Source organism: Puccinia triticina, chromosome 18A (genome assembly GCF_026914185.1).
Source record: "Puccinia triticina chromosome 18A, complete sequence".
Taxonomy (NCBI): Eukaryota; Fungi; Basidiomycota; class Pucciniomycetes; order Pucciniales; family Pucciniaceae; genus Puccinia; species Puccinia triticina.
In genome coordinates this window covers 2,999,458-3,010,907 of record NC_070575.1, presented here as the reverse complement: position 1 = coordinate 3,010,907, position 11,450 = coordinate 2,999,458, and the positions used below count along the sequence as shown (strand labels likewise).

Here is an 11,450-nt window from a genome sequence, read left to right as displayed (position 1 = left end):
GCAGCTACTTGAGCTAGTTAGTATGTGCCAGGTTTTATCACAAAATAAATGCAACCCCTTCATGGTATCCCTGCTAAACAAATGTGAGTGGCACGCAAGAAAGAAAATAAATAGCAATACTGTGTGTCATTGGAAAGATTGAGCAAACTGTACACATCTTTGTATGAGCGGAAGGGATATAGGGTAATGTGTCAAGGATTTGGGTAGTAGCTAGGTTACAAGTTCTGTACTGATCTTATGGCTATGAAGAAGAAGTACTGGTAATTTGATTTTGTTCATTCGGAATAAAAAACAGTGATGTGGGGTTCAGACTGGCCAATGTGCAAGGAAATCGGTAGTTATTGCCTCTGCAATCTCAATTCTGGTTGGGACTTTGATGTTGGCCAACGGGCAGATTTGGTCAGGAGACTGGAAGATGGGTGTCATAACTCGGACTAGGTAAGCAGAAAGTGATTTCCATATCAGCTCCTCGGGGATGTGTGTTGTTGTTGAGTGCCTCTTGATGATGGAAATAGCTTGCATAAACAACATGCAGCCTGAAATCCCCTTTATCCAGTGGTCTCAAGAGATAATGAATAGCCCCCGTACTCTGGCAAGGACAAAATGGACAAGCGGCTGGAAGTTTTGCTTTCATTGGTATTTTTGAAGGTGTTGAGAAGCTGCTGCTGGGGCATTGGCTAAGTCTGATGATGAGTGCTGGACCTGAGACTCGGTCGCTGTTGGGTTGGTAGAGGTTCAATTGGCACGGCTGGCTGCCTTCTTGTGGGCTGTTGTCATAGGCGACTTGCTGAGGTGATGAGTCTGAAAGATGAGATAGGCCATCAGGAAATTGATGATAACATTGCGGAATTCATGTAGGACATTGACAGAATGCAATTGCTGGGAGGTTGGTGTCCATTGGGGGGTCAAAGCTAGATAATGAGCTCCTGAGGGCGTCAAGGTAACCGAGGGCTTCAACACCTTGCCCGAGATGATCATCAGAGAGGCTGGAGCTGAGTGGAGGCGGTTTGAAGAGGTGGTCCGCCATTATTTCAACAGAGGCCGCAATGATTTTAGCCCATTCAATGTGCGTGTGCACGGGGGGGGGGGGGGGGGGGGGGGGGTGCAGCAGACGGAATAAGCATTGGACAATAGTTGACTCTGAGTGTTGGGATTTGTTAACAGTTGGTATGAAAAATTCCGATTGCAGAGGGTTCTCCTTCTCCTTGTTGCCAAAGCTCAACAAGAGTGGGAAATTGAGGATGTCTGGGCAGTACCATTGCTTGTTCTGAGAGTGAGAGAGGAACTTGTTGGCTGATCAAAGGGATATGGTCAGTCAGTTGGAATGGGAATGATGACTGATCAGACCAGACACTCACCAAGCGAGGTGATGGTGTCCATCCACGATGTGTGAGAGCAGGCTGTCCGTTGCAGATAGAAGATGGACAGTTTGGGAGGTGGATTGTGAATAAATCGTGCACAACTGGCAATCAAAGGGCCGAGTGAATTCCAGGTGGACTGATACTTTGCCCACAACGGTTTGGAACCGTTGAAAGTGTGGTGAATTTCAACCACCTGTTTGCAAATCTTTTCAGACTCGATGATTGTGAGTGGACAAGGATGGCCGGCGTTGAGATCGGGCGGCTGGTTGCCCGTGGCATTTGTGTTGGAGGTGTTTTGGCCTTCTTTGGGGGCTTCGGGCGGCAAATGATTTGATTGAGGAGTGTTGGAAGGTCTGAGTGATGTGGGGCCACCTGGTGGAGTGGGATTTGTTACCGGAGTGGAATTAGCTAAGCTGACAGAAGCTGAAGCGGATGTTGCGGCAGCAAGTTCAGCCTGATCTTCAGTAGGGTGCGCGCCTGAGTCAGCTGGAAGATCTACCTCGCCGCCAGGGGCAAAAGTGCCTTGGGAAGGTTCCTGGAGGTCAGTGACGCCGGTCTCAGGCGTTCTCCTGGTGCTGGGATTGCTCGTGTTTCCATTTGGGAGCGGCAGTAGCCCAACTGGGTGATGGCGATGGGGGTCGGGCAGTGGAGTCATGGGGAAGAGGCCCAACAAGATCGTTTGGAACAGGAGGCTGATTGGTTGGCGCTGCCGTGCTGGTGGAGGGATCTGGAGTGTTACTGAGCAGGTTCACGGGCTTGACTGTTGATTTCTTCTTGGACCGTTTGCGGGGCGGCTTGCGCAAGGTTGACTGGTGGGTGGAGGCCGCAGGAATTTGTTGGGTTAGTTTGACAACTTTGATTTCTTCTTCAACTGGAACAACACCTGTTTCTTCCCATTCTTGTGGGAACACCAATGTGTTAGTGTGTTACTCCAGCATCAAAACAAAAAATGGCAGTTTGCAGGGTGTCAGGGGGTGAAACTTGGGCTCACTGCGTTTAGTGTTTGTGAGGGAACTTGCTAGCTGCTTGGCCACTTGTTTGCAGCTGTGTGGGAGCCTGAGAGCAAGGATTTCTTCAGCGGAGCGGGTGGCAGCCGCGATTGATCGGGCAAATTTGTCTGGTGTTATTTCTTGAATTTTGGTTGACCAGATGCGTTCCTTGGGATTGAGTGAGGGAGCGGCCGCTGGAAGCCGCGCGTTCAGGACAAACTCTGTGAAAGATGGTGCAGGTAGCGGGTTTCTGTTGATGTTTGCGGCAGCTTGCTGTGCCGCTATAGCAATGAAGTTTGTTTTAACAGGTTGCACGGTAGTAGGCATGAGATGTATATCCGGCTTACTTGGGGGTGGAGTCGTCGAGGATTCTTCTGTCTCAGTCTGGGAGGGGCTTCTGGGGATGGAGGACGCATCCATTTTGAGAGGTAGTGATTGGGATTGAGAGGTGGAGGAGTGGGAGATTTGAGGACTATTTGCAAGAAAAGGCTTAGGCTTGATGGGGGGGCATTTGATAACGACGCGGACAAATAGTACGTGTGATGAGGGCAAGAAGCAGGTTGGCACTTGAAAGCCCTTTGTGTGGGCTTTAATCATCTGACTTTGAGATTTGCCTTTGAGATTTGTGTTTGGCTTCCGCTGTGCCCGAAGAGACACAGCATGCTGCTGACAAGCGCTGTAAAGTTTGGAAGTAATCTGATGAGGATTGATGAAAAATAGATTTGAGTGACAAGCTCAGAAAGAAAAGCAACAACGGATTTGGACTCTCAATAACACACCTGATGAGGATTGATGAAAAATAGATTTGAGTGACAAGCTCAGAAAGAAAAGCGACAACGGATTCGGACTCTCGATAACACACCTGAAATGATAAAAAGAAAAACAATGGAAATAAAATAAAATAAACATTAATATGTGATGATGTTAAGAAAAGAGAATAAGAACAATATTGTTTGGATTTAAGAGTTAGGCATACCTGCAACGATGACAGCGCAGTGTTATTTTGTTTTATGATTTTTGTGAAGAACGCGCAAGGGAAAGCAATCTAATTTTAAGATACAAAAAGAAAGGAATGAGGAGAATGGGGTTCAGTTTGTGCTTGTTCGGGTTTCAGTCTTGATCTTGATGAGGAAAAGGGGAAATTGCTACTTACTAGCCTTTTTCTTTACGTTGAATTGATATAAGCGCGTGAAGAAAAAGACTAGTAAGCCGTGCGGGAGCGGTTGTTTTTGTATCCGGAGATTTGATTTTCTGGGTTAGGTTTAGTTTGAGTATATACCGGATGCAAGTGAGAATTGGATCACATAATCATGGTTTGAGAAGAATTACATAATCTAACAAGCGCTGACAGCATCATTTGGGGTCAAGTTAAAATCTACCTTGTAACAACAGAGGCAGGATGCACTACTCAGTGATGATTTCCAGAGGATGTGGGTCAGTTGGGATGATGACGGCAGCAGGATGTGCGTGCATGGATGCACATAATTCCTGCCGCGGTCATTGGGCTTGAACTCTTGGTCCCGTGACCTGATGTTGAGAATACTTTGGAGATTAGCCTGAACATTACCAGTCAAGTGGTGTTGACTCTGTCGCCCTGATGTTTGGCCAAACGTCAGGGTGACATTGAACAGAGTTTGGTGGGGGTCTGAGGGTCTGAGTGTGGTGCCCAGTGATCAGTGAGCATGCCTGGGTCACCGTACATTGTAAGACGGTTTACCGAGGATACTGTAGGAATAATGCGCTTGTCTGGCCTCCGCTGCAGGATGGTCCAAGGCAGCTGGAGCAGTGTGGGACGTCTTGAGTAGTGACTCTTGGTGACTATGTCACCCTGAGGTACGGTGTAGGACTCGTGTGGGACACTAAATATAATTTGGTGAAATATCCGCTGAGGGGGAAATAAATTGCTTAATAGGTTGAAAGGCTATTACAACTTACGGGTGGTTTGAAAGACCTGCCCCTCTAATAATACTATGCAAATATCTAAGAGTCTTGTAATCAATATTTATAAAGATATGGCTGATTCCAAGATAGATCTTACTTTCATATAGTAATCTCTATCAGACCTAGATCACTTGATTCAACAGGCTAGCAAATCTGCTCTAACTTCTTTGCTCGCAGGCAATATACTTACTTTGTGATACTCGTACTACACGTTACTAATATGCTGTTTAACTCGCACTTGTTGTTGTGTTATTCTGGGTTCTACTACTGCCAAAAAAAACACTAATACTACTACTAAACTTCTACGCTACTTTTACTAACCACTAATACCGCTAATAACCGCACTGCTGACTAAACTACCGTATGTGACCAAACCTTCCTAGGCTGATTGCAACACTAACTAACTACCGTAACTAACTAACCACTGTGACCAAACCTCTGTAGGCTGATCGCGACACTAACTAACTACCGTAACTAACTAACCACTGTGACCAAACCTCTGTAGGCTGATCCTAACTAAACTAACTTAACCACTTGTGACCAAACCTCTGTAGGCTGATGGCAAAACATCTGATGAGGGGAGAAAGGGCCTCCTTATATATTGAAGGGTGAGGGATTTTTGCTCCAGGGAAGCTCCTCATGAGGGATTATTGCTGCAGGGGATCTCAACTACACAGCCTCTCATGCATGTACTTCGCTGCATGTACAAACAACGAGGGGTTTATGCTGCAGGAGACACTCAACTACACAGCATCTGCATGCATGTGCTGCACTGCCTTACAGACAATGAGGGATTTATGCTGCAGGAGACACCTCCTGTACATCTTATCTACCTGCATATGATGTGCTTTGTGTACAAACAATGAGGGATTTATGCTGCAAGAGACACTTCCTGTACAGCTTATCTGCCTGCATATGCTGTGCTACATTTACAAACAATGAGGGATTTATGCTGCGGGAGACACTTCCTGTACAGCTTATCTACCTGCATATGCTGTACTATGCGTACAAACAATGAGGGATATATACTGCATGAGGCGCTTGAGCTACACAGCACTTTCATGCATGTACTGCGCTGCATGATGTCATGTGTTGCTATGCAACCAAGCCATCTTCCATCCTCTTCCACACACTCTGCATCCATTGTCTAACCTGTTCCACTCCCAATGTTGGGGGTCAAGGCCTCTCCTCCCCTCTTGCTCCTTCTTCCCTTCTTCCCCCGCACTGTATTACACACTCCCTCCACTATAATACCTCTGCAATGAGCTTTTGGCATTGTCACGCATATGGAACACCACAACGGCCAAACATCAGGGTGACATTTTCAGCGTCTCTGTGACAAGTTGTACTCCATTTGTCACCCTGAGGTTCGGCCAAACATCAGAGTGGATATGAAGCATTAACCCCCCAACGCAGCCCAAAGAGAACCAACTGTTGCGGTGGCTTTGGTGCTGGAGTCCCCGTGGGCCCAGAAGGATTGATTGTGAGAATTGGCTTGCTTTTTGGCAAGAGGAGCCATGTCATGAACACCACGCCTTGTTTGACAATACCCCTTCAATGATATATAATTGTGAAACTTTCATTTCACTATGTCCATCTCCATTGTGTACAGCCAAACATCAGGATGGACGTGTGAAGTGCCTCTTGTTACAGAGACGTTGCCTATGTCACCCTGATGTTTGCCCGTACATCACGGTGACATAGTCAGCTGCAGCCTGGGCACCATGCCACTTATGGCCCACCTACACGGGGTCATCGACTTCAGCGTCTCAAATGAGGCCAGCCCAATCTTGGGCTTGATGGGGACCCTACCTCAACATTGCAGGCTTTCCAGGGCAAAAAGCACTCATCTACCTCAGCCTACAGGACACACAGCAGGCCAATGCCTAATTTTAGTATGAATGATGTCCACTGTAATGTTGGATTGCACTAAATAAAGGCTTTGTAGTGGCGGGTGTACAATTTAGCCCCTGGCAAGGATAACACAAAGCAATATGTCTTACAGATCCACCCATGCGCAATCTAGCCGAAGGATTCAGGAATCCAGTTGCATCAAAGGGCCCGATCTAGATGGTGCACCGGATGGAGTAGCAGCCAATGTGGCCGCAGTTGGGAGGTGTGAGGTCAAAGGTGCCCCGCCTGAATGAGTTGTGCAGCTCTGGCCGAGATTCTTGGCTATGATGTCAAGACCTATTGGCTTGATCTTTGAAATTGTATTGCGCTCAAACGTAGTCAGTTGATTCAGGTATGTTGTACTGTAGCAGTCAAGGGGCAAACCCCGCGGGACCCAAATGATTCCTTTGGCTTGTTTGAATTTCCGGCTGGAACGAGTGTATATCTTTGTGTGTGCTTCAATGGTCTTGTGGTGCTGCGCACCGGCAATAAGCATCTTGTCAAGACAGTGCAGAATTGTGGTGAGGTCATTGCTCCGCCAGTCAGGTATCAGAGACGTTGGTGCCGTGTTCTGCCCGGCGTCCTCAAGGTCGGAGGTGCAGTCCTTGTTCTCGACAATGCTGGCCAGGACAATGTTCTTGTTAAATAGCTTGTCAACCATGGAGCATTGGTTCTCTTTGATCTGACCAAACATTTGAAGTTGGTGAGTCACAGGAGGCGGCCCGGTGAGTTTAAGTACGTGCTTACTTTTTGTTGCCAGTGCTGGTATTGTGCCTTGGTGGCTTTCTGGGCCTTCATTGTGTCGTACGTCTGAACGTCAACCTCTCCAAATTCACGTAGCTTGCGCGACTTGGTCTGGAGCCACCAATGGATTATGGCTGGAGCCTGACCTGCTTGATATTCAGACACTGATAGCATTTGTTGAATCCAAGCCACACCGCATCTTGCCAAGACGTCAACCGCAGCCAAATTCCATCCAGAGATGCGATCGTTCCCCGCGTCCCACTGGAATGTCACTCGGGAGATGCCTGCTAACGCTAAGTTACGCTCCACGTCAGCCTTTGTGATGTTGTTGACTGTCCGAAAGCTTTTCCCGTTGCCCTTGGGGACAGCAGGGGTGAACCGCGAGGGAACCATGTTTTGAAAAATTTCCTTCTCTGCAACAGAGACATAGTGGTCAACCTCACCGGGTGGCCTTCCTGCAAGAGATTCCCGGACTTGGTCCAGTTGTTTCAATATGGTCTGGCTGCGGTTGTCAACCCAGTATTGGTCCTCGAGTTCTTCTGGTGTAGGAGGTTGCGGATAATCTTGAGGCCAATCAGAATAGCCAAGGAAGAACTTGACAAATTCTTGGAGACCACAAGAGTACTTGTTGTAGTGCTCCACAAGCGCCCCCTTTTGAGCGATTCCCCTTGCACACCGTCCAGACCGCCACTTGCTTTCCGTCTCTTCTGCTTCATCTCTTGCTTTCCGAGCGTTGTCAACAATGAATTGAGGATCCAGGCGGAATGGGTTGTCTATTTTGGAAGGAGCCTGTTGATCCCGGGTAGGTTCCTCTCGAGGCCGCTCGCCTGTAGAGGAACATGCAAATGGTACATATGCCAGCTTTTTAGTTGATCGCTGGTACGCTGTTAGAGAGATGATGCACTTGCCTGTAGTGTCCGTTTGCATGGCGGAGTCAGCTCCCGCTCCCTGCCGTTTGAATTGCGGAACCAGGCAATCCACAAGGGATGATATCCATCCCTTGTCTGCCTCTCTGTTGGGTCTTCGAGGGCCCCTGTTTGTTGATTGTTCATCACGTGTGTCAGAACTCATTTCAGTGAACAATAAGACAAGTGGGCAGGGAATTGGGCAAATATGGGGATCAACAAAGAATTGAGCCGGGAGGCGTAGATAGGAAACGTGATGGGATGGTTATGTGTTGGGGATTTTTGGCGGGCAGAACAATGAAGTACGTATGAGAAAACGGCAATTGGGACAGAGACCAGCCCAAGTTCAGCTATAAATGAGGTTGGGTGGATTTTGAGTTCATAGTCCTCCTGGACTGTTCTTAAGAGTATCTATGTGCACATGGGCCAACACGCTCAAAGGGCTGTCATCACCCATCTACGCAAGTACAACTGCATATGAAGAATGCCCCACCAACCACCACCACCCCTTTGAAAAGCCCTTATGAATGACTGTCAACGAGACTCTCCCAGCCCTGAAGTAAACACAAACCAAATAGCTCCACTCAGGCCCCGCTAACAACAGCAATTTGGAGTGGAAACACACTCACTGCGTTCCCTAACCCAACGGCACTGATTGTTGCGTGTGACAACCCAAATGTACCAGGGCCGTTTTGCATAATGGCAACGTGCCCAATGATGTGTTCACTGTCAATAACCACACTTGCCTCATGATTGGCCATGACCAAGCAACAGTTTAGGTCCGGATAATTGCCGTATGGGTCGTCAACCCTTTGTAGTTCTTTGAACGGGTTTACCACCACCCAGGTTTTACCTGGTGTTTGGCTAGACCGGAAGATTTCATCAGTTTTGCCGAATCTCTGATCCTTTCCGACGTAAAACTCAATCAAACAGTTCCCTTCATGCAGCCTCTTTGGGTTGAATGTTTTCCAGTTGATTTGAAAACTATCAATGACAACGACATGAGGATCCAAAGGAATGTGAGGTTGAGTCATAAATGCCGTGGTTTCAGCCCCATGCTTGCGGCCAACTGCTCGCTGCCATCTCAACAGCAACGTAAAATCGAGCAATTTTGAAGCTGTTCTCTCTGGATCAACTTCGTGTGGTGTGATGCAGGTGCGGTCTTTGACAAGTGCCTGGAAGGTTGACTGGCAATGCCATTTCGTGACCAACTTTTTTGGGTATTTTGCCTGCTCATGCTGTGTCAGTAGACCTGACCATAATGCATTCAGGGACATGAGTAACAAAGAGTACAAACCAAAGTGGTGATTAGTCTGTAAGCGTTGTAACATCCCGTTGACTCGTTCCTGTGCCCACGCTGTGGTTGACCGAGGCGGACCAAACCTCAGGATCACGTCAGAGAAGTGCTGGGTCAGATGCAAGTTGGGCTTGCTAGATTTACCAGGCCATCCGTCGTGCAAAGACCTGCGGTAATTGAGGATCAGGGTGTCAAGTTCTTGCAGGTCTTGTAATCTTATCTTTGGCAGAGTTAAAAATTGCACAATTTGAGAAAGCGTTGTGGTGGACTCTAGTAGAGCAGATACTCTTCTCTTGCTCTTGGTGGTAGCTGCCTCTTCTTGAGCCTTGACCCACAGCGGAATGAGTGCAATTTTATAGTAGACCTTGTAGAGGATCAACCACTCCGCTGCTTTCAGGGAACCATGACTGGCCAAACCAAGGTTGTGGGGCACTCTGTCTATCCACGAGGGTAAGACGGTATGTAGAATAGTGCGGCGGACAATATCCAACTCTTCTGGCGACAACTTGGGGATGTTTTTGTCTTCTGGTAGTGGACTGCTGCTTCTTCTGCGCCCACCCTTGACTGTTTCATCACTACGACCGCCTTCCTCAAAATTTTCAGGTTCCTCCTCTTTAATGTATGTTCCGTACAGAGACTTCTTCCTAATACGGAGCAAATACGAGTGGGTTGATGAGGTTTTGTAGTTGCTGGAAGCATCAGATTGGGAGGCAGAACGTTCGGAGGAACAAATCCGGGCAGGCTCCAAACTTGGCGCTGCAATGCCTTCGTTGCCTGACTGGTCAGAAGTGCGTCGGCCTTGCTTGGCGGGTCTGTCAGCGCCAGGCGCAGGAGCTTCTTCATGCACCATATCAATTTTGCACTTTCCCTTAGAGACCTTGGCTGAGCGCTGCTCAGTAAACGGCGGCTCTCCATATGATTTGTCGTTCTGCCACGCTACGTCTAGGTCTTGCATTGCCTTGAGTTGCTTCCCCGCTTGGGGCAACAACAGGAACCGCAAGCTGTGATCTGCCAAGTCACCCAGAAAAAGGGCATGCATCAACTCAATTGAACAGTGTTGAACGGGTAGCCAGTACGGAAGCTCTTTCAGCACACTCCATTGGGTGCCGTGTTTTTTAACAAACTTCTTTCTTGCGGTGGCATTCTGGATCTGGAGCCACTCGGCAGCATGTTTCAGGTGTACCTTATCAGTGCGGCGAGGGAATTTAGAAGTATCTGTCACTTCAATGTCATCCTTGGTCAAGAGACAAAAGGAACAGAAGATTTTAGCGGCGTGACTTCCAAATCCTGCTGTCTTCTGGAGCGCTGGCAGGTCTGCAATGAGCGGAAATATCACAGCGCAAATGGTCCTCCCAGTAGGATGAAGACTTGTTGATTCAAAAAAAACGCCTTTCCAAAAATTCTTTAGCTCGTCAACTAGAGGTCGCAATAGGTGGTTGATCTCTTCCAGCTTGGGCTCTTTAGGGCCTGGAATGATGCCGAATAAGAATATGTTTTCTATTTTTTATCTGTGAGTTGCTGGCAGGTTGAGGCAGACTAAAGTTATTGCCCCCACAGAGTGGTGCTTTCCAAGATTTGAGCTCCCTCCCGGCCTGAACCAGTCACGATACAGGCTAAAGACTAAGTTTCCCGAACTATGCGTATATATTCCGGTCAGATCGTCAAGCTCTGGAAATCCTCGCCATACAGATCCATGCCACACATCTTCCATTGGTTCATTTTTGGTCCAGTTGTTTGAAGCCAGGCTGGAATCTAGTAATGCTTCAAATGGGGGTTGCAACAGACGGCACTTCAACCAAGACTCGAGTGACACATAGGTAAACGATTGCACAGGTTCTTTTTTCCGGCTTTGGGTGACTTTGTACAAAGCCACTTTGCATGTCGGAGCTATTTTTTGTGACTCAGCCCACTTGCAATAGCCTTGCTTTGTGGACAAAAAAGGCTGGGTGAAATTTTCCACACGTTGTTGGCCGCCACTTGCAGATTCTGGATGAGAGTCAGACTCGGGCAAGTACAAAGCAAAACATCACTGCAAAAAAAACTGTGTCAACTGTGAGCAGTTGACATGTGGTAACTCTGAGGAAGCTTGTGGTGTTACACCAGCTTTACCCAAGGTTTGACTCAACCAAAGCTTCAATGCACAGTCACTGTGCACCTTGCACAGTGACTGTGCCAACAAAGGCACTTGTGCATTCAGGTGGATTTACAATGGTAGCTTGGCTTGAGTATCCTGCATGTCAACTGCAAGCAGTTGACCAAGTTTTTTTTGCAGTGCATCTCTTGCAGCACGTTCTTGTTGTCAGGGTTGGATTCAGGCCTA

At 47.8% G+C, this 11,450-nt stretch overlaps 1 protein-coding gene across 1 annotated transcript; it reads right to left on the bottom strand.

The window, feature by feature from the left end:
* Nucleotides 1–1,769: 1,769 nt before the first annotated feature.
* Nucleotides 1,770–2,016, bottom strand: PtA15_18A340 (uncharacterized protein; the record flags this gene model as incomplete). Its single annotated transcript, XM_053164871.1, has 2 exons — nucleotides 1,770–1,784; nucleotides 1,861–2,016. The coding sequence occupies 2 exons, from the start codon at nucleotides 2,014–2,016 to the stop codon at nucleotides 1,770–1,772; spliced, it is 171 nt and encodes a 56-aa protein (XP_053028837.1).
* Nucleotides 2,017–11,450: the final 9,434 nt, after the last annotated feature.